At 41.4% G+C, this 22,635-nt stretch overlaps 1 protein-coding gene across 3 annotated transcripts in view; it reads left to right on the plus strand.

Annotated features, from left to right (window-relative positions):
• Positions 1-22,635, plus strand: part of INPP4A (inositol polyphosphate-4-phosphatase type I A) — a 112,746-nt gene that overhangs the window by 47,000 nt on the left and 43,111 nt on the right. For all 3 annotated transcript variants that reach the window (XM_063126294.1, XM_063126293.1, XM_063126295.1), the window contains exons 3-11: positions 6,783-7,001; positions 8,433-8,477; positions 9,906-10,024; positions 10,122-10,238; positions 11,530-11,609; positions 12,442-12,553; positions 13,940-14,030; positions 16,157-16,304; positions 21,027-21,157. In XM_063126294.1, coding sequence (XP_062982364.1) covers positions 6,896-7,001; positions 8,433-8,477; positions 9,906-10,024; positions 10,122-10,238; positions 11,530-11,609; positions 12,442-12,553; positions 13,940-14,030; positions 16,157-16,304; positions 21,027-21,157 — 949 coding nt within the window. In that variant the 5' untranslated portion in view covers positions 6,783-6,895. The remainder of the gene's footprint in view (positions 1-6,782; positions 7,002-8,432; positions 8,478-9,905; positions 10,025-10,121; positions 10,239-11,529; positions 11,610-12,441; positions 12,554-13,939; positions 14,031-16,156; positions 16,305-21,026; positions 21,158-22,635) is intronic.

A 22,635-nucleotide genomic window follows, 5' to 3' on the forward strand; every position in this document is an offset into this window, starting at 1 on the left:
AGAACAGCCTTCCCCAACCTGGTAGTCTCCAGATCTTTTGAACTTCAACTCATATCAGTCCCGGGCTCATGTCCAATGATCAGGAATGCTGGGAATTGCACAAGGGTGTCATGGGGATGTGGGGCTATACAAGCCAAGAACTGTCAACCAAGAACAAATCCTGGTTTGTGATTCTGGCTTGTAAGGGGCACAACAAGACAGGAGTCCCGTTTTAGATGCCAGATTAAGCTTTTGTTTCCTGTTTAGTCACCCTTGCTGGTGGTAGGAGCCAAGTGGGAGCGAACAGGTTGCATGTAGCAGCATGCAGGTGATGAACAAGAAGCCAAGTTTCTCCAAATTCTATCTTGTTGTTCTATGAGAACATAGTTCATGGGATTTCAAATCTGAATTATTTTTTTACTAGGGCACCCCTCACCCTCCCAAAGTCTAAAAATATCTTCATAGTTTGTTTGAAAATCCATACTTAGATAATGTGTCCCGAGTCCTAGAAGGAATGAAGAGGGGGGTGGGGGGGAACATAGTCATGAAACTTCAGACTCCTGCAGTTTTCTATTTATAACTGGAATTAAATTGGTTTGAGGGGAAGTTTGTTCTATAAATATGGACACAAAGGCACATTGCGCTTCTTGGACAGCAGGACTTCTCAAATTGAAAAGATTACTACACTTAAGAAAAAACTTACGGAAAAAAATGGAACGGCAAAACTGATGCCATGGTTGGCACCTTAATTCTGATTACATCCTTGAGAAATGGCACTAGTCTTATCAGAGTTGACACTAGTACTAAAACTGTTACTATTAAAAATGTCACTAGTCCTATGAAGTATTTCTCCTTGGCAGGATTCTCTTAATTCCTCTCAGACTTTGCTTTGGTGGTTACTCTTAACTCTGGCAGTACGTTTCCTATTAAAAACAAACATACAGTTTGAATGTTGAATAAAAGAATGAAGCTTCTTAAAAACTTAGAAAATAAAAGAGATCACCCTGTTTTAAAAGCTAGTTAGTCAAAGATTTTTTCTTTCACACTATCACTTTAAATCCCCATCCATCTGGCAAGAATAAATTCATATTCTGGATATATGGTAATGTGAAAAACTCTCCTCTGCTAAGCAGGTGGGTTGTTCCTCTTGGTTATAGTGGGAAAATGTTCTGTTGTTTTAGTGGTGTAAGCAAAACATTTTATTCTGGGGGCAGTTATATTATTATTATTATTATTATTATTATTATTATTATTATTAATAATAATAATAATAATAAAGAAACAATTCTTAAACTGTGTGCCAGTATACATTCAGATATGAGGAGAGAATTGCTAATGTGCTGCAAGCACTAAAGAAACTTAAAATATGAAAAGTTCGTATGATCTTACAGCACTCACATCCAGAGGAGGCTGCCCACTGCTTCTCTGTATGAGTCACCACTTCAGTCTTGGCTCCTTCCAATCAGCCATCTTTCTTTACCAGAAGTTTCAGTATTAGCATGAACCCATTTAAGCCCATCCCAGTGCATCAGCAACCAAAACAGAAAAGGATTCACAAGTTTCCTGAGGGACCAAGGCAGGATCTACACTACTGCTTTTAAGTGCTTTAAAGTGCTTTGCAACAGTTTTGACAACTGTTGGGGCCCAGGACACACTCCATATACAGTTCTCAAAACTGTTATAAAGTGCTTTAAAGCACTTTAAAGCAGTGGTATAGATCCAGCCCAGAAGAGATGAGCTAAATGGGTCTTCTCAAAGATGGAGTTCCACAGTGAGAGTGCCAGCATCAAGAGTAGGGTTGCCATATCTTAGGTTTTGATCTGAAGTTTTTGAGTTTTAACCTCTTTCCCAAGATCTCCCTATTCTTCAGGCTCCAAGCTGAGCTGCCAGGATCTGCCACGATGCACCAGGTGCCATCCCTGCTCCCACCAGGCCTCACTAGGTTCTGGCCAATCTGTGAGGTACCGCCATTAGCTCCCAGAGTCTGAGCCTTGGGTACCTGGCAATCCTAAACGAGAAGGCCTCTGAGACGTTCACTGTTCTTCAGTCAGTAAAGGGTGTGTAGAGTAGAGTCTTTCAGCAGATCTTGAGGTGAAGCTTACAAGAGCTGGTGTTCCTTCAAATACTTTGGACCCAGACTGTTTAAGCCAGGGCCATAGCCTTCCAGCTGTTTTTGGACTGCACCTGTTTTGGCCTACTACTCCCATCAGCCCTAGCCAACATAGCTGATAGTGAGGGATGATGGAAATTGCAGTCCTACAACATTTGGAGGGTTGCACATTCCCTAGCGCTGATTTAGGGTTTAAAATGTTAAAACAGCACTTTTGAGGGGAGCCTGGCTACTAATGAGTAACCAGTGCAGCCTTTGGGTCAGGGGTGGGCAACTTCAGATGTTTTAGCCTACATCTCCCGTCATCCCTCACCTTCGGCTCTGCTGGCTAGGGTTGATGGGAGTTGTAGGCCAAAACATCTGGAAGGCCACAAGTTGCCTACCCCTGCTCTTAATGGATTTCTTTTCTGTAAAGTAAAAAGGTGGAAGAAACAGTGGGAAGAAATGAGAGGGTTATAAATGAGGGGGTTAAAATTATGTGAACGAGGCAGGGCAATTTGCATGATAAAAGCCTTGTCTGGAGCTCCCCAAGTTAAACTATGTTAAATTATGGCACAGAAACTTATCTGCTTTAATGCTCTATTTGTTTCCTTAATGAGTACTCATTTCTGGCTGTAGGCGTGCTTATTTTGTATGAACTGAACTTGAATTAAAGTAATTAGAATATTGTAGCTGGGAGAAAATAATATTAATTAGAGTAGAATGAGCAAATAAAAGAACGGAAGCAGGCTATAAATTTGCTGTGAATACAGTCTCCATCCACAAGAGTGTTGAATTCCTGGCCAAATTGGTAGATTTCAGTTCAACACTTTCAAATTTAATTGTGACTGATATTGGATCAGATGTTAGATCTACTGCCGCCGCCATTAAGATAGGTTTCTTGAAACTAATTACTTCCTTTCTGGGGTCAGAAAAGCATGTCTCTAGTGGCAGGAAGTTATTAGAGATGAGAACATCATGCTGTGATGTGGGACATTTGTGCAGTGGAAACAGTTACTTGTGGCTTAATCTGTACACAGGTAGGCGTAAAGTGTCTGCCTGGACAAGATTTTCAGCCCCTGGTTTCGAAGTAGGTTCAAAATGGAGAAACCAACCCATTATAACTCATGTCTAACTCCTCTTCACATGTACCCAGAGTAAAAGGGGCCCTTTCAATTGTGGTAGGAGGCGGTGGCAAATGATTCAATGTGATGGAATTCAAATTATGATTCAGTTGTCTCCTCTTGAAATGTGCGAAAGGAAAGTATATTGATGATGAACACTGATTATCATCACCTTTTATATTTTGCAATAATCCTGAGGAATGACCTGCGATTTGATAGGCATCCATCCCAAGTGGCACCCTGTGCCATTTCTTCATCTAGTACAATTCTTCTTCCATGTGATATATGTCTGAATTCTGAAACTAGAGCCACTGTGGTGTAGTGGCTAAAGTGTTGGACTGGGAGTCAGGAGACCCAGGTTCTAGACTTCACGTGGCCATGGAAACCCACTGGGTAACTTTGGGCCAGTCACAGACTCTCAGCCCAGCTTACCTCACAGGTTGGTTGTTGTGAGGATAAAATGGAGAGGAGGAGAAGGATTATGTACACCACCTTGGGTTCCTTGGAGAAAAAAGGCGGGGTATAAATGCAATAATAAATAAACTGCATTAGTGGGGGCGACTGCAAAATAGGCCCTGACCACATGTTCCTGGTATTGGACACACATACCAAAGCCACATGGTAATGCACCACGGGGAAGTGGCTCCCATGATGCTCTATTTACATGGGAAGAGAGTTTAAAGAGTGAGTTGGGAGAGAGAGAGAGATGGCCACCAATTTGGATGGCTTTAAAAGGGGGTTGGGTAAATTCCTGGAGGTGAAGGTTATCAATGGCTACTAGACCTGATGGTTGTGTGCTATCTCCAGTATTCGAGGCAGTAAGCCTGTGTGCACCAGTTGCTGGGGAACATGGGTGGGAGGGTGCTGTTGCACCATGTCCAGCGTTGTTGGTTCCTGGCCGACATCTGGTTGGCCACTGCGTGAACAGAGTGCTGGACTCGATGGACCCTTGGTCTGATCCAGCATGGCACTTCTTATGTTCCTTTATTTGGCATAACACTTAACCTAAAAGTCAATAAAATTTGGAGGATTTCTGCACTTTAATTAATTGACTCATTCATTCATTTACTTGTTGGCTAGTGAGGAGCTCATAATGCAAGCCAGGCGTTGCTGCCATATTGCAGTGCCTTTGCTGCGACTGCTGGGCCTTGTGGGCCCTCTGATTCGGATGTTGTGGCAATCTTCCAAGATCCTACCTGCCAGTGCCTAGCAATGCCATTGAGCACTCTTGCTGGTGAGATGGCAGGCCGTACAGGCAGCCACATATCACCCTGGAGCATCAAGTGCTGCTGCTGCTCTAGGACAGGGGTGGGCAACTGTGGAAGGTCCAGGGGCCATTTTTGCCCCCTTTTATCCCCCCAGTGGGCTGACCCCCCCCCTTACCAGCACCATTTTTAAAAAATAAAATAAAAATGGCATCCATAACAGCTACAGAGCACTAAAACAATCAAAATTAGCTTGCAAGCGCACTATTTTTGGCCCTTTTGGTGCTATGTAGTTGCTAAGGATGCCAGTGGTTTCTCCCTCCAAATTGTAATGAATTCTGGGGTAGGAGGGGCAATATGCATGCAGCAGGCGTGTCAGGGACCACATGTGACCTGGGGGCCAGTGTTCTCCCCCCCCCCCATTCAAGGGTGGTGAGGCAGCTGATGGGAGGGGCAACAAACTGGTCTGCTGTGAGGCCTGTTTCAGGATGTTAAGTTGGGATGTTTGTGACAGTGTGGAAACATTGAGCATGGCATTTATAAACACACACAATTGCCAGCCCCATCCGGGCGTCTCGGACAATTGCTCTCAACCTCAATTGGAGTTCTGTCACACTTCCAAAAGTGAGCAAAACCTAGAGATCTTGCTGATCTTATTGAATTCAGAATTTCCTTATAAATATCTTTGTTCTGCAGATCACAGCCTGCGCAACCATTTTTGATTGCGGCTAACATAGAGGTTATGAAGCCCTACAATAGAGGGGACTGAAGGTGGTGTTTTATACCGAAACGTTTCACAATTTAAAATCTGTTCATATATGTTTAAATTTTTAAAACTATAAAATTTTAAATGTTAAAACATCTAAGAATGTTAAAAATCTATATAAAAATCTATAAACTGGATGCACTAATAGTGGTGATTTGTTTTGTTTTGTTGGAGTGCTGTGCATCACACATCACGTCACCTGTATATTGATGGTGCTATATAAATAAATAAATAATAATAATAATAATGGTTGGTTATGAGCCTGGATTTTTTTTTAAGACTTAACCATAGAGAAGCCTTGCTTTTATCTGGGCTTATAGCTTTTCTTCTGTTTTCCTTTACTACTTAACAAGTAGCAAAGGATAATTAGTAAAGTACTAATTTGAGATAATTCCCATTGCACATAAGTTCATTGCTTTTATAGCTGCTTGCTCCCCTTTCTGAAATAGGATGGTTTTAAAGTCGGCAAGCTTCTTAAGAGTGTTATTGTTGAATCACTTTAAAATCCTTATCACACACCTAAAGTGATTACAGCAGTGAAGTTCACAGTGGCAAAGCGATCAGATACGATTACAAGTCGAAATAGAAGTATGTATTTAAAATCAATAACAATTTTAGATGCTTTGCCAGAATAACAGAATGTGTGTTTTGTTTTTTAGATGGGAAAATAAATCCGCCTTTAAAAAATTCAATGCCATGCAAGTCGTACCCAAGAGGATAATAACCCCCTTTAAGTATAAAGGTGCTTAGTATAAAATGTCACACAGACGATGAAATTTGTCTTACTGTGAGGAGCTTCGTGTAAACTGATTGTAGTTCACAATTTGGGTGGGTAGAATACTTGTATAATCCTGGGAAATATCTCAAACTTGATGTGTGTGTGTGAAAAATCCCAATTAGAACATTTTCCTTTTGAAGACTTATTCCTGTTTCTTGTTTTACTAATCTTATTTGTTGCTGTATTAGTCAAAGCCTTTCTTTGGCTTGGCTTGGATGCTACTTGGATGTGCAATACATACAACAGATCACCCAGAAGCTCAGCTCACACCTACCTGAGGGTTTCCTTAGGCCATGCCTAGCAGGAAGGGACAATTTTGAGTTTGTGGTTGGCAGGCAGGGTTGCCAAGACATTTCTGGGGGAAAGCAATTTTGAAGTGTTGCGGTGGGAGTGGGAAGCTGCTGTCAGAAGCGTAGTTGTTCAAGGATGTGGGGTGCCCTACACAAAACTGGACTGATAGCCATGCTGGAGAAAGGGAGGGGAGAGTGTGTGAATGTGAGGCTTACTGGGCTTTTATTTATTATTTAGAACTTGTTTATTTTGAACTTTATTTAGAATTTATTTATTTAGAAGGCCATGGTAAAATTGCGGTATGGGGCTGAAATTCGGTGCCAAATTGCTACAGAGGCTTAGCATAGACAAATTTAGCTTTATTTTATTTTATGTTTTTGCTGCCATGGTAGGAGCACAGCCCTTGGTGGGGTATAGGGGGGTGAAATTGGCCCCCAGATTGACCAAGGTTGTTCATCCCTACTTTAAACTATTCCTTGATAAAATGAGCATTTAAATGAGCATAATGTGGCACCTAATTAAAATTGGGTGTTTTTTTAAAATGTTTTAGCATGCTAACGTTGTAAGAGCTGCAAGTGAAGACGACACTCTGCTGTATTTTGACATTTCACCAAGATATTGCTGTGGTCAAACAGTGAAAAGAGGCGTTTTCCCCATGACAACATGTCAACGAAAGAACACAGCCCCCGGCATGGTGCAAAATCACGCAGTATGCAGCGGGCCTCAACTATTGATGTTGCTTCTGACATGTTAGGTTTGTCTTTGTCAGGTGAGTATCTTTTTCGTCTTCCTTTGCTTTCACACTTGTATTTAATTCTTCATTCATGTTGTTTTGATGTTTGAAGTTTGAAACTTTTCAGTAGATTTCCCCCACCCAAATGATGATGGGGAAAACTAGTATGGAGTAGTGATTAATATTATTGGACTGGGACACATTAGATCTGAGTTCTAGAAGGGTGACTTTGGGCCCAGCAGTGACTCTCAGTCAAACCTAACTCAAACCAACCCTAATTGTGAGGATACAATGGAGAAAAACGAGGTCATGTACGCTGCCTTGGACGAAAAGGTGGGATAGGAAAGTAACAAATAAATAATAATGAATGTTGAAAACACACACACATGCACACAGACAGATTGTAATACATACCTTCTCCCCCTCCCATCGCCCCAGGTTATATGTAGCAGGCAGAGACTAGAGTTGGGAACAGCCTAAACAAGGAACAGAGGACAAACTAGATCAGGAGATTGTGCATTTTATGTATTTCATAGAATCATAGAATAGCAGAGTTGGAAGGGGTCTACAAGGCCATCAAGTCCAACCCCCCCTGCTCAATGCAGGACTCCACCTTAAAGCATCCCTGACAGATGGTTGTCCAGCTGCCTCTTGAAGGCCTCTAGTGTGGGAGAGCGCACAACCTCCCTAGGTAACTGATTCCATTGTCGTACTGCTCTAACAGTCAGGAAGTTTTTCCTGATGTCCAGCTGGAATCTGGTTTCCTGTAACTTGAGCCCGTTATTCCGTGTCCTGCACTCTGGGAGGATCGAGAAGTGATCCTGGCCCTCCTCTGTGTGACAACCTTTTAAGTATTTGAAGAGTGCTATCATGTCTCCCCTCAATCTTCTCTTCTCCAGGCTAAACATGCCCAGTTCTTTCAGTCTCTCTTCATAGGGCTTTGTTTCCAGACCCCTGATCATCCTGGTTGCCCTCCTCTGAACATTACCAACTTCTATACTTTTCATCAAAGCTTTTCACTTCATACTCCCTTAATTTTTTTTTTTTAAATTACATCACAAGTTGCAGGTTTTAAAAATAGGTCTCCATCCAAAGAATACAGTAGATGACAATAAGATAACCAAGTGGATTCCTGTCCCCTCACTATTATTATTTTTTTGAACACCATTAGAGCTTTCTTCCTCTCATCCATTTCGAAAGTGGTTTGAAATTAGGGTGTGGTGGTAGTGGGGTGCTCTTTGAGATAGATGAAAACTGAAGTTCCCTTGGCGAGCTAGTTACATAGTTCTTTGAGTCTTGGCCTGTTTAATTTTTACTTGTTTTTTGTTTTTCAAATCATTTCAGTTTTTGTGAAAAAGAAAACCCTCTGCTTTCTAATGACAGCTTCTTTACATTTGAATATGAATAAAATTGACTTGCATCAGAACAGTATGTTGTAGAACTTACAGTAATTTTTGTTCTTTGTAGGAAACATCCAGGATCCAGACGAGCCAATCTTAGAATTCAGTTTAGGTAAGTAGCTTTGTGATGCTTTCTTTCCCCGCTGCTTTTAAAATATTTCTTTTGTATCTGTTGATGTGAAGGTCATTGTATATAAATAGCTGCTTGTCATATGTAGTGAGTAGAAAGTAGATTATACTCTGCATGGCCCTGTAAGACCTTAAAGCAGGGTTGGGGAACCTCAGGCCCAGGGGCCAAATCCGGCCCTCCTAGGAATCCAGTCTGGCCCTCCAGCTTTCCTCAAATGGCCACGCCCACTTCGCTGATTCCACTCCCTTTCCCCCTACTGCCTATTGCATTTGGTTTTCCTGACTTTTGCAGTTTTCCCCTATTCTGAAAGGTTGAAATGCCTCTCCTAAAATGTAGTTACTACAAGTAAGAGTTCTAAACTAAAATATGCTATTAATTTTGGTATATTGGTATATTTTTGGCCTGCCACTTTTTCCTTCAGACCCGCCCTCCACTGGAATGTGCCCCCCTCAAAAAACAAACATCCTTGATATTGAATTTGGCCCTCAAGCTGAAAGAGTTTCTGCATCCCTGCCTTAAAAACTAACAAATATACTCTGATATACTTTTATATGTAGAGCCTACTTTCCCAGATGGATAGCAAAGTACTTTTTACATTATCCAGCACAAACTCCTTAAAGCTGTATGTAGTATTACCACGCTCTGTCTTTTAGCCTTTTGTTTGTTTGTTTTTATTTGTTCAATTGTATATTTTGCTTCTATTCCACTTTTCTGGGGGATGGGGAAGCCTTCATGATGTACCAACAAAACAAAACATCACAATAAAACAACCGTAAAACAAAATCAATAATAATAATAATAATAATAATAATAATAATAACAATAATAATAATAATATAGTAAAATAAACCAAAACTAAGCAGCAGAAAACCAAATCAGCATCTCCCCCCCCCCACCCGTGACCTCTGCTCCTTCAATACTATGACCTTCAGCCAACCTAAGGTCTCCTGCTTCCTTAAATGATGCCAACCTTTTTTCCTTGATCTCACCTGTGTGTGAAACTCTCTCTCGGACCATATACTTCGTGCCACCTCTCTTCTTTCCTTCAAATCCCTCATCAAGAACTGCCTCATTCCCAGCTGGAAGTGCATGTTACAGAACCTACTGACATAATTTCCTTTTGTCTCTCTCATTCCTTCCCTCTGGTCTCCCGCCCCCTGTCAATTTAGACAAGAGCCTATTTTGCTTAACAACAGGCTCAGAGATTTTATTGATTGATTGATTGATTGATTGATTGATTTTATTTACTGCCCCATAGCCGAAGCTCTCTGGGCGGTTTACAAAAATTGTACTGCATCCAGACAAGTGAAAAGTGGGCAGATTTCCACCCCGCCCCCTTATTCTTTGCATATTATATCTGTGCGACACAGTGCCTCAGTATGTAAAACTGATATTGTTGATTTCCTATAGCTTGCAGTGAGCTGCTTACTCCATCTCTTGATAGAAAGCCAAATAGTTTTGTAGCAGTGAGTGTAACTACACCTCCTCAGGCATTCTGGACAAAACATGCACAGACTGAAATTATTGAGGTAAGTGATCGCATGTTTGCTGTGGCCTAGTGGTTAATTTCATCTGATCCCAAATTATCCATATTAACATTTCTGTTTCTCTTGTTTTTAATTACAGGGAACCAGCAATCCTATCTTTCTCAGCAGTATTGCCTTTTTTCAAGACTCTCTTATTAATCAGATGACACAAATAAAACTTTCTGTATATGATGTTAAAGATAGATCTCAGGGAACTGTAAGTCTACTTTACAAATGTCTTCGTTGTCATTTATGTTGCTGCAAATTTTGCACGCTTCTGGTCCCAGATGCCTGGGCTTGTTCAAAAGGCCAGCATTTATTTTAACTCATCAGAAAGTTAGGAGCTAGGATTGTAAATCTGTAGTTGAAGATCCTTAGGGTCAAACTACACATTATGTTAAATACATAGGCCCCGTTCAGACAACACGTTAAACCATGCTTCTTAACCACAAAATGGTTAATGGATTTATTTATTTTTACATTAAAAGTAAGCTCACGGGCACTCTGCATCAGGATGATAGCATGCAGGAGGGAGTCTTAGGGCTCATCTACACCAAGCAGGATATTCCAGTATGAAAGTGGTATATAAAAGGCAGGAGCCACACTACTGCTTTATAGCGGTATTGGAGTGCACTGTAGGATCTACACTTCTGCTTTATAGTGGTATTGAAGTACACTGACAACTTTTGGGGCCCATGATACATCTACACCAAGCAGGATATAAGACTGCGAAAGTTGAATGAAAGCAGTATATGGTATGTGTCAATGGGCCCCAATAGTTGTCAGTGCACTTAAGTACCGCTATAAAGCAGTAGTGTGGCTCCTGCCTTTTCTATACTGCTTCCATACTGCTTTCATAGTGGAATATCCTGCTTGGTGTAGATGAGCCCTTAATCCTTTCCCAGTTGTGATTCTTCCTGAAAACCACCCCTCCTGCTGCAGTTACTGATAGTTTTAAAATGAACGATTTTAATATGCTGTTTTTACCTTTTTACTGTATTATTTCTTAAGGTTCACCACTCTGGAATCTCTTATAGATATGGAGCAGTAAATAAATATTGTAAATAAATGAATAAATCCTTGCAAAGAAGTTGTTGAGTATATATATATATATATATATATATATATATATATATATATTACTATTGGTCACTGCCACGTAGGAATTCTCAGGAAGGTTGTGGCTGGGGAGAGAAGCCCAGGATAATAATATAAAAATAACTAAATAAACAATTATACTAATTAATAAGTATGCTGTATGATCTTCATTTGTTGTTACAATGTCCAAATGTTCAAAGCTCAAGTGGGCATATATTGTTGTAAGTCCGGTTGTGATGTATGTTGAATAAATCTCCTCCATATAGCATAAAAGGATAGCGATTCTGTTTTTCCTTGGATTAGAAGCAAATTGTGAGTTATTTTTTCTGATATTGCCACTGACCATATATTTTGGTCAGCCAATAAGCTATTGAGATGTCCTCTGCATTTACCATGCTTGTCTTTTCCAGATGTATTTATTGGGTTCTGTGATCTTCACTGTAAAGGACGTACTTAAGGAGAGGAACCATAGGTTGCATTTAACACTAAGGTTCGTACTTGGTTTTATTCTACTTGAAACAGATTGGTGAGCAACAGCTGTGCTTATTACAGGACAACCAGGCCATTTAACTGCACAACTGATGCTCTATAAACTTGGATAAAACCAAAACCCACCTCAAATTGTACATTGTTCGGGCCTGACAAATCTCTGTTGATAGAGCATTCCACAAGGTGTCTGCAACCTCAGTGAGGGCTCTAGACCAAGGGGCGGCAACTTGTGGCCTTCCAGATGTTTTGGCCTACAGCTCCCATTATCTCTAGTCTGCATAACCAATGGTGAGGAATGCTGGCAGTTGTAAGCCATAACCACCCCTGCTCTAGATGTTGTGGTTGCCTGCCAAACTTCATGATGCTGGTGGATTTGAAGTAGTGCCTCATATGATAATATAGAAGCATGCAGGGAGGGAAAAGAAGGCAGGTCTTAAGGTACCGGGATCCCAAGCTGTATAGGACTTTAGATGTTAACATCTTTCCTTCATTGCCTTCCCCTGCCTTTGAAACTTAAATGGTAAACTTCTTAAAGCACAACAGTATGCCTACAATGAATTAACCTTGCAGTTGCAGTTGCCCCTGATGCAGTTGCCTTTCCTAGGCTGCACATATCCATATGTTTGGAATCTTCCTTACATCTTAATTTGTGTTTTTTTTTGGTAGTTTCAGGGTTGAATCCTGATCTTTAGTTTGCATCTGGACTATTTGTGTAGCTATAAAGGGTGATGGGCATAGTCTATTGTCAAGACTAGGGTCTGAACATTTGTCTGAATATGTAACAGTTAAGATTATTTATCGGATTGATCACAGCGATAATGTATGTGTTGCAGATCTGCTGAAAGTGACCGTGTCGGTAACATTACAGTCATAGGATGGCAAATGGAGGAAAAAACAGACCAAAGGCCTCCTGTTACCAGGTCTCCTGACACTATCAATGGAAGGGTGAGTGTCTCCATCTCAGGACAGTACTGTATATAAATGATGTGATTGGCAATTGCCTCAACATCTCCTTTTCTCCACACTTTACCAGCCCTCTCTCCTCATGGACTTGTTCACACAATGCTTTCTCCCCAACCCCCCGGCAGTTCAGACCTTGCTTGGGTACAAGATTTCATGTGCAAACATATTTTGAGAATCAAGCAATGATGAATATGACCAGCAACAGTTCTCATGCTCACAAGTGCCACTATGCTCAGAGGGATTTGCTGCTTGTCATATTTGCCCAGTTTGTTTGATCTTTAAGCCTATGGAAAAGCATATTGCGTGAATTGGTCCATGGTTTTTAAAGGCAAACTGCCTTTATCTTTTAAAAAGAGTGAGCAAGCAATTGTCTTTTTCTTTTTTTAGTACAATCAATTTTTTGTTTCTTATATTTGCTTATTAGCCACAATTATCTCTCTCTCTTCCTCTGAGGAGTTTAATACAGTGTATACGTACTTATCCCATTTAAAAACAATCACTACTACTATGTGTAGTAGGTTATGCTGAGTAATACTGAATTACCACAAACCACTCATTGATCTGAACCTGGGTTTCATACATCTAGACGCCCACTCTAGTCAGTCCATTTTATTTGCTTATTGTGTTTTTCCTAGCTTTCCTCCAAGAAGTGCAAGGTGGTGTTCATGGTCCTGCCATCATTTTGTTCTCACGGTGGTCTAGCTAGGTAGGTTTAGCTGAGAGAATGACTCACCCAATGTCACCCCATTGACCCTGGGATTTGAATCAGGATCTCCTTGGCCTAAGTCCACCATTCTAGTGACTTCCATTCTGGTCCTTCAATGCATAAGGTCTCAAGAAACTGAAAGGTTGGACGTTTATATGAAACTCTGTCTTCTGAATTTTCTTTTGCACTGACTGAGAAATTCTTCATGAAATTAAAATTTGAAAAGCAAGTTCCATTTATATCATTTTTATTTGTTTAAAGCCAATGGTAATCACAGAAGGGGGAAGTCAGAACCATGTAGATAGTCCATGGACTCCACTGAAGGTTACAATGGGTAGCAGGATACAACAATCCCCTGCACCAATTTAACTGTAATTGTATATTCTGAAGCTCAGCCTTCCCCAATCTGATGCCCTCCAGATGTTTTGGACTACATGACTCCTAGGGATGATGGGAGTTGTAGCTGCAGCTGCATATAAAGCAGCATCATATGTTATTTGTGTGTTCTTACCTGCCAAAAGGTAGCGGATCTTGTTAAAACTCTGAGCAATTATTTCGGAAGTAAACAGCCCTTTCTAACTCAGTCATGAGCATATTTTGGTCAGGGCTGATGATGAATTTTGACATCTTATTTTTTTTTATTGTTTACATTTTTTCTTCAGACTGTTCTGCCAGTTGATGAAAGTTTAACAGAGTCTTTAGGTATCCGATCCAAATATGCTTCATTACGGAAAGATGTTTTGTTAAAATCTGGTAAGTAGTTATCTGTGCTGCTTCATATTTCTGGGTCTCACACCTGAATGGTCTAGTGAATCATCAGTCCTTTATTTTTGATGTTCATATTGTGAATGCCGTTGATTATGTAGCCAAAACTAATGCACAAAAGGGAGGTATCAGCAGGCTTGGCAGAACCCCAGAGACGTACATGAAAATATTTAGAAAACAGTGTTCTAAGGGGGTTGGGGAGAACTCAAAACCGCCCAGTGGGAACTGAGCCTGCTCAGTGCTACAGACGGCTGACTGACTGACTGACTGGGAGGGTGGAACGGAATGGAGAGGCTGGAATACTGAACAGGGAATACTGTGGACTGCAGTGTTTTGTTGCAGGTCCCACTTGTAGCTTTCTAATCTTCAGATGTAAGCTTCCTCACAGTCTTGATCACATAAAAGCAGCTGGACACATCTGTTAGTTTTAACTGGTTCCCATCTCGGCTACATGGATAAGTCATGTGAATATTTATTTATTGCATTTTTATACCGCCCTATAGCTGAAGCTAGTGCTGAGCTTAGGTTCATACAGTATTGTGAGCAGTGGTATCATATTTGCAGTATCAGCAGTAGTTTTTAAGGCAAGTATTTATCGATCGATTGATCGATTTATTTATTAATTCAAACATTTGTATCCCGCCCTATTATCACTGGGATCTCAGGGCAGCGTACAGATAAAATTAGAACAATATAAACATAATTTGCACAGCTAAAAATTTATTAAATTGATAACAAATTAAAACGAGTAGAAATTTTTTAAAAGCAATAAAACAATTAAAATAAATTTAAACTATGTGTAACCATGGGGAATTTAGCCCTTAAAGACTTTGATAAAAAAGTAGTTGTTTTTACAAGGTTTTATCCAAAACAATTAGATGAAATGGGGTGGGGGGAACGCCACTGCAGGTATTGCACAAGTCATTGTACAACTCACTATGAATTCATTAGACTAGGTGTCGCTTGCGCTAGTTTATTACTTTATTTATTGAAACATTTGTATACCGCCCTACATCATTGGGATCTCAGGGTGGCATACAGATGAAAATCAAACAGTACAAAACAATAAGTAATGTACACAGCTAAAAACATATTAAACCATTTACAAGCTCAAAACAGAAAATGTCAAAGCAATAACAACAATTAAAATTATGTGCAACTTTAGCCCTCAAAGACTTTAATAAAAACCCACATTTTAACTTGACACTAAAATGAAGCCACCATCAGCACCAGTCAGACCTCCAAAGGGAAGGCATTCCACAACCGGGTTGCCACAACAGAGAAAGCCCTCTCTCATGTCCCTCCATAACACGTGTCTCATGTTGGTGAGACACAGAGGAGGATTCCTCCAACAGATCTCAAATCTCAGGCAGGCATATATAGGGAGAGCTCCTCTCTCAAGTATTGAGGTCCCAAGCTATTTAGGACTTTAATAGTCATTGCTAACACCTTGAATTCTTACCGGAAGCATATAGGCAGCCAATGCAATTCCTTTAAGACTGGTGTTATATGGTCTCTTCGTGATGTTCCTGTCTGCAGTCTAGCTGCTGCATTTTACACTAGCTGCAACTTCCAAGTCGTCTTCAAGGGCAGCCCCACGTAGAGTACATTGCAGTAGTCTAATCGGGAAGTTACTAGCGCATGCACTAGGTGTGTTCGTTCTGACAGCAGTTGTGCAACCACTAGCAGAACAAAGCTACCTTGTTATTTTCCCACCAGCACAATGTTGGATATAATCCAGAACTAGCATAACTAATGGAAGCAACACCTAGTTTAATGAAATCATAATGAGTTGTGCAATGTCTTGAACAACGATTTGCAGAATGCTTTGTGCACAAACAGAATTAAAGTATTGGATTTGACACCTGCATGAGGATAAAACTAGGGTTTTCACTAGTGGTAGAAGCTTTGCATTAGCAGAGTAACCTCATTGAATACAACTCCTTTTATGGAAATAAGCTAAGACAATGTAATGTTTTGTTAACTAGGTTTTGTACATTTAGGGAAAAAAAGATTTGTGTTATTTCTGGTTAGTTAACTTCAGCATTAGGGGAATGAAATTTGTATGCCCTAATTGCAAAATATGTACTTAAATCATTGTTTTCATATCTTAGTTTTCGGAGGGGCCATTTGCCGGATGTACCGTTTCCCCACCACGGATGGGAACCACCTGAGGATCTTGGAACAAATGGCAGAGAGTGTGCTCTCCCTACACATCCCCAGACAGTTTGTGAAGCTGCTACTTGAGGAAGATGCTGCAAGGTAGAAAATAAAGAAATAAAAGCAGAGCAGATGTCAGCCAGTGCACTAATGCTTGTTACACCGGTGCTTTTGACATTACAGGGGAAATAAGTTATTGTTGCAAGTAATGCAGTTTTGTAGTAACTACCTGGCCATTGTGTTGAGCTCCCTGTTTTGATTTACTTCATCCCTGACCAGGTCTGTAAGTATTTTGCAACCATGACTACTATGTGACGGCATAAACACTTGCACTGTTTGCTTTGCACTTTCTCCAGGGCTTCATGGTTGCAAACACATGTTGCCTAGGTAAACAGGTGTTCCCAATCTCTGTTTGAGATAACAGTGCAGGGTGGCACTTATGCAGGAGAACTGGTGGATGGCACAAGCACTTCCATACCTGCTGATAATCTCATATTCTTCCCTTAAGACCACTGGGTTTCCTTATGGTGGGTGGAATCTGCAGGAGAGAAAGTCACTGGGCAGGGGAAGGATTCATTGCCCCCCCCAATGATCCTCCACAAGTGTCCCCGCCCCCACATTTGCCTATTAAGGAAAGCATACTGTTGAACTCCTTGTCTTTTCCTCATATGTAAATAATAACATATAGTTCCATGCTCAGTTCACTACAGAGGTTGGAAGATCTCTTCCCTGACTATTCTGGAAATTATTTTCCCCCTCCTACTGAAACACTTGAGCCAAAGTTGAAGCTTTTAGACTCTGATTATCTATTTTTGAGGTAGAGCAGCTATTGATTGATTGATTGATTGATTTGGGGATGCCTCTTTTAGTGGATTTGGCTTTTGTGTGCAGGGACTTGATTTTCATTTTGCAATCATGATGATTGATTGATTGATATATCAGATGAAGTACTGATGAAGTTGATAACATCTGCAGAGTATCAGGCTGCTAAGGGCACAGTCAGATAACTTCTATATCTGTCATAGATTATTTCTAGCCTAGTAAACAAACCGGTAGGAAAGAATCCCCTTCTGCCCCCTCAAATGAAATGATCCCATGATGACATTAGCAGCTTATGTACTACTGTGCGTTGTCAGTGCCTTCCCACCTTGTTCTCTCTAGATGATTTGGAGTACAACTCCCATCATTGCTGACCATTGGCCATGTTGGCTGGGGCTGATGGGAGTGGTAGTCAAAAACCCATCAGGAGGGCACCAGGTTAAGGAAGACTTTTTGGTTGCCATTCCTAATACTTCAGGTAGATATAAAGAGAATCTCGCTAATTCGAGTATTATAATAGTGTGAGCAGGTTAAGTTAAATAAACCAAGAGGTGTTCTGCTGTTGCTATTATATTATTCAGCTGATAATGTGCCGTTCTATAAAAAGCAACCTTAGGCACTGAGGTAAATCTTTAATGAGAATGGGTTCCTGTGGTCTCTTAGTGTTAAAAAAGCTCCTGGTGTTCCTTAGCCTAGTTGAAAAGTAAGGGGGGAAGTGATGAAATACTACCTTTGAAAGTTTGATTTCTGCCTGTATCATCTGCTTTCCTTGTTGCTCGGATGCTGCAGTGAGGAGTAAGATCTCTGTTCATATGGAGGCCTGGGGATACTCTGCCCTTTTCTCCAAGGGGTTTGTATTGAATTGGGAAGCTTTAAATTAGGCCTTGCCTACTTGAGGGATTCCCTGCAGGGCAGTGCCAAGGTAAAATCAGCAGCATCTATAGCAAAAAATAATGGAAGGGTCAATGTAGGTGTCACAGGAAATTGTGTATGCATTCATCAATTTCCATTGCTTTGAAGAGAGACAAATATATCCCATAAAAAGGCACACAAATGTGTGGCTTGTGTATCCATCTCAACCCCTGTAGCCAAACATGCAGTCAATTGGCTGGATGGTGTTTCTTGGTGTCCTCCACCTATTTCCGTCCTGCCTAGCCTGCAAAAGTCTTTTGATGATGATTATGTTAACACTGCATTTAATTTCCCTCTAAACTCGCTATTTACAACTCCCGAGTATGTATATGTATACCTGTAACTCAGGTTAAAGCTTGACACATCTGATGGAGTGGACTGTAGTCCACAAAAGCTTATGCCATAATCAGTCTGTTGGTCTTTGAAGTTTTACAAAACTCCTTGTTGCTTTTGCTGTAACAGAGTAACAGGGCTACCCTTCTGGGATTAGTAAAATTGATGTAGGGAAAATGTATCGCACAAGCTTTTCCTCTGCAAAATATTTCAGAAGGCTTAAGCGAGTTCACATGCATGAAAGCCACAGAGGAATGAAAAAGAAGTGGATTTAGAGAGGGGAAAAAATGACTCAGTATTTTGGAAGGGGATGGTAGTTGCTGAGCTTGATCGAACCACACAGTGAGGAGTGATCTCTTCCAAGTCTTGACAGTGAGCCAACCGCTTACGTTTTCACCCTTCAAAGAATGTGCCCTTTTTAGAATTGCAAATTTAGAATTGATTACTTCCACAGGCAAACTGCCATCGACTGCCTAAAGTCTTAGTCTTGCTCATCTGACCCCTTCCCCCCACCTCTGCCTAAATTGTTCTCAGGATGGCGAAACATTGCTTACAGCTCAGGCACTTCACTACAGTAGATCTTGCTTTTGAGGATCGCTGCAGCCCCATTTCAGCGTTCTGAACATGAACAGGGCAAATGCATGAGGAGAAGGAATGTTCTAGCCCTCCCCCTCCTCGCATTCCTTGCTCTCTACTTGTGGAGGGCGACTGTCTGAAGAGGAAAGCCGCCTCTGTGGAGGCGTTCCACACGAGCCAGAACATGGATTTTCCAGCATTCTGGCTTGCATCACAGATACAAGAAGTTCTCCTCTTCAGACAGTTGTCCTCCATGAGTAGAGGGCAATGAATATGATGAAGGAGAGGGGCGGAGCTGAAGCTCTCCTTCTCCTCAGACATTTGACCTATTCAGGTTCAGAATGCCTGAATAGGGCCTACCTGGTGGTGGTTCCAGTGGTAGCTTATGCTGGCATGTCTACTTTAAGGATCCTCTGTAAGGCCAGTTAGGTTGTCATTCTGGCTGTGTTACACATCCATTCTAATCCTATTATAAATTGTAATACAAAATACCGGGCACATGGTAGTGTATTAATGTAACTGTTTCTGTGACGGCCAGAAGGCCCTTTTGGCAGCATGCAGGTAATCTCCTGTTCTGCCCAGTAATGGTATTCCTCTTCTGTGTGTCTTGAGTTCTGTCATGCCAGTGCAGCAGTTTTCTCCATTGCTCCAGTTTTAGCGCATCTGCCACAGGAGTGACCACAATGTTGTCCCATGTGTCTGGGCCATGTGCAGCATTCTGTGTTAGCTTATGATGCCAGTGCAATGCCACATGTTGTAGCAGGACATCAGCACAACAGTCCCCCATCTGATTATTTTCCAGCTAGTGTTTTGTACAGCTGGGCTGTCAGCAAACACCTTGAGATCCTTTGTGATGCTTTCACAGAATGGTTTGTGATATGGATATAATCTTCACAGAAGCATCAATACTTCAGTGTGTTGGGGTGCTGAAATACTTGGGGGCCCAGTCTCTCTACCCAGCTGATTCTTTCTTTGGAGCTCTTCCTTCCCAAAGCACCTTGGCTTTTTTCCCTAAGAAATAACAATGTGTCAGGATGCAGTTACACATATTATCTCCAAAATGTGCTATACAATCTGCCACAACAAGCAACAGCTGATGCTTATATTAGCAGGCTTTTAAATCAGACACAACTACAACTTAATCTGGTACGTTTATGAGCCTATGTTTGGGAAGCACCAGACTCTCATTTGAAAATCCTATGAACATCTCAAAGTTCAATTGTAGTTTCCTTGTTTAGAAAAAAAAAATCCCCCCTCTCACTCACACACCTACTTCTCTATCCCTCTGTCAAGAACACTGTTGTACACATTGAAGTGTTATGCTGTCAGCACCTTATGTTCCTCATATAACTTCCAGTTGAAACCACAACTGAAGGCAGAGGGAATTGGTTGGAGGGAAGTGGCCAGTCTCTATGGGCAGTATCCAATCCTGCCTGTATTCCAGTGGAACCTCCTGCTAGCACAATAGGAACCTAGTGGTTCCCAAAGCAATCCGAAATTAACTGAAACATTCATTTCTGGAAGGGTGCAGAATAGCAGAGCTTGCAGAAGGGAGCTCCATTGACCAGCCCTATTCCAGAAATGAACATTTCTGCTAGCTTCTGGGGTTATTTTTAGAAGTGTCATGTCCCCATTGCACAAGCACTTGGTCTTGTGAACACAATGAAACTAGTGGAGCGGCCCTGTTGGATACTACCCCTACGTGTGTAATGTAGCTTTCTAATCTTTTTGGAATTCAATATTTCAAATACAGACTGGCAAAATTTCATATATATGAGGGAAACCCCCCCCCCCTTGCACAGATGGGAGAAACTAAACAAGTGTAGCTTCTTCCCTCACTGTATTTCCTTATTGGGAAAGCCACGCCTGTTGAATTTCTGCATGTTAAAGGCATGGGAGTCATGCCAGAAATAAAGCTCTCAACCCCACTCAGTACCTGGAAGGTGGGATAGTTTAATAGCCAAGATATGAAGGTGGATGTCCATTAATACCTCTTCTGTTGATCTACAAGTCAGTCAGGTTAACCAATGAAACAACTGAGAAACCAGCCCGAGTTTGATAAATGTCTAAAAAAATGGGATTGGACTGTTTGGGGAAGGGTCAAGGTACACATGGTTGAAGGGGGAACTTTGTTTTGTTCAGGCTGATCTAATAGCATTTTGCTATCTTTGGATGTTTTGGTAGGGTTTGTGAACTCGAAGAGCTGGGAGAGCTGTCTCCTTGTTGGGAAAGTCTTCGTCGGCAAATAGTTACTCAGTACCAAACAATTATTCTGACTTACCAGGAAAACCTCACAAACCTTCATCAATACAAAGGTAACTGACATCTCTTTTCTATAATACAGAATTACTCATTTCAGCTATGATTTTGTTTTTGAAAATAATCACCTACTATGTTATCCATTTATTTATTTATTTATTTATTTATTTATTTGTTTGTTTGTTTGTTTGTTTCATTTATATCCCGCCTTTTTTCCTCCAAGGAGCCCAAGGCGGCATACATAATCCTCCTTTCCATTCTATTCTCACAACAGCAACCCTGTGAGGTAGGCTGGGCTGAGAGTCTGTGACTGGCCCAAAGTCACCCAGTGTGTTTCCATGGCCGAGTGGGGACTAGAACCTGGGTCTCCCGATTCCCAGTCTAACACTTTAGCCACTACACCACACTGGCTATCCTTTGCCTTCTCTTCCAGCACAGGAGTAGGGAGCTTTAGGTCCCTGGGTCCAAATCCGCCCGGCTCCCCTCTGAGTTCCAATCTGTCCCTCTGGGGTTTTCCACAGGGCCACAAGCCCTTCCCCCAGCCCCATTACCTTTCTGCCAACCCCCAGTCATATGGTGATGTCCCAGCTTTTGTGCAGCCTCCCCCCTTCTAAAAGAGGTGGAAATGTCTCTCCTAAGGCTGAGGTACTGACCCTCACCTTTGCCTTCACCACCACCTGTCACTAGAAGGCAGCCCCAAAATTGAATTTGGCCCTTGGGTCCTGTGCTTTAGAGGCAAAATTGCAATTAAGAACATTGTGGGCACACTCTCCTCGCATCTCAGGTGCAATCTTGCTCAATAAAGCTTTGGTTTTCCCCTTCCTTTGCTTCCCTGGCTGCCCAGGCACATGCAGCAAGATAGGACGTTAGGAGGAATGAGACACCATATCCCCAGCCTGTCAGCTTTCTCTGTCCAGTGCAAGTTTCTAGAGGGAAGCCTAGACATGGTTCTATTTATTTATTTCATTTTTATACTGCCCAATAGCCGAGGCTCTCTGGGCCATTCACAATTGACTGTCTATAGAATCCATAGACATTATATATCATCCATGGGTACAATACAGAACTTTTCACATGAGCCTCACCTATAACCAGCAGGTACCTACCGCTGTGCAATCACCGAGAAGAGGAACTGCAGTATCTGTAGGATTAATGTTAATTGCCTTCCATTCCTCAAATGTTTGTTGGTTTAGGATTTATACCTCCCCTTTGGATGCAAATACCAAGGGCAGCTCACAACAGTCAGTAAAAGCAATAAAATACAAGCAGCCTCAAACATGGCAATAGAACCACAAGGCAAACAACAACAGCAGGTCCAGCAGAGAAAAGCAGCAGCAGAAAATCATTAAAAGCATTAATGTAGATACCATGAAAAGTGCAAAACAACAGCAGGGTCCTTGGCTGTCCTATAAAAGATATCAAAGAGGTGTTTGTGTGCATGAAAAAATAAAAGAAGGGAGAAAACAGGGCTCCATGGAGTCCCATTGGGATTCTCTGCACATAGGCACTGTGTCTTTAGTGTAACCGGATCATG

This window comes from Elgaria multicarinata, chromosome 5 (genome assembly GCF_023053635.1).
Source record: "Elgaria multicarinata webbii isolate HBS135686 ecotype San Diego chromosome 5, rElgMul1.1.pri, whole genome shotgun sequence".
NCBI lineage: Eukaryota > Metazoa > Chordata > Lepidosauria > Squamata > Anguidae > Elgaria > Elgaria multicarinata.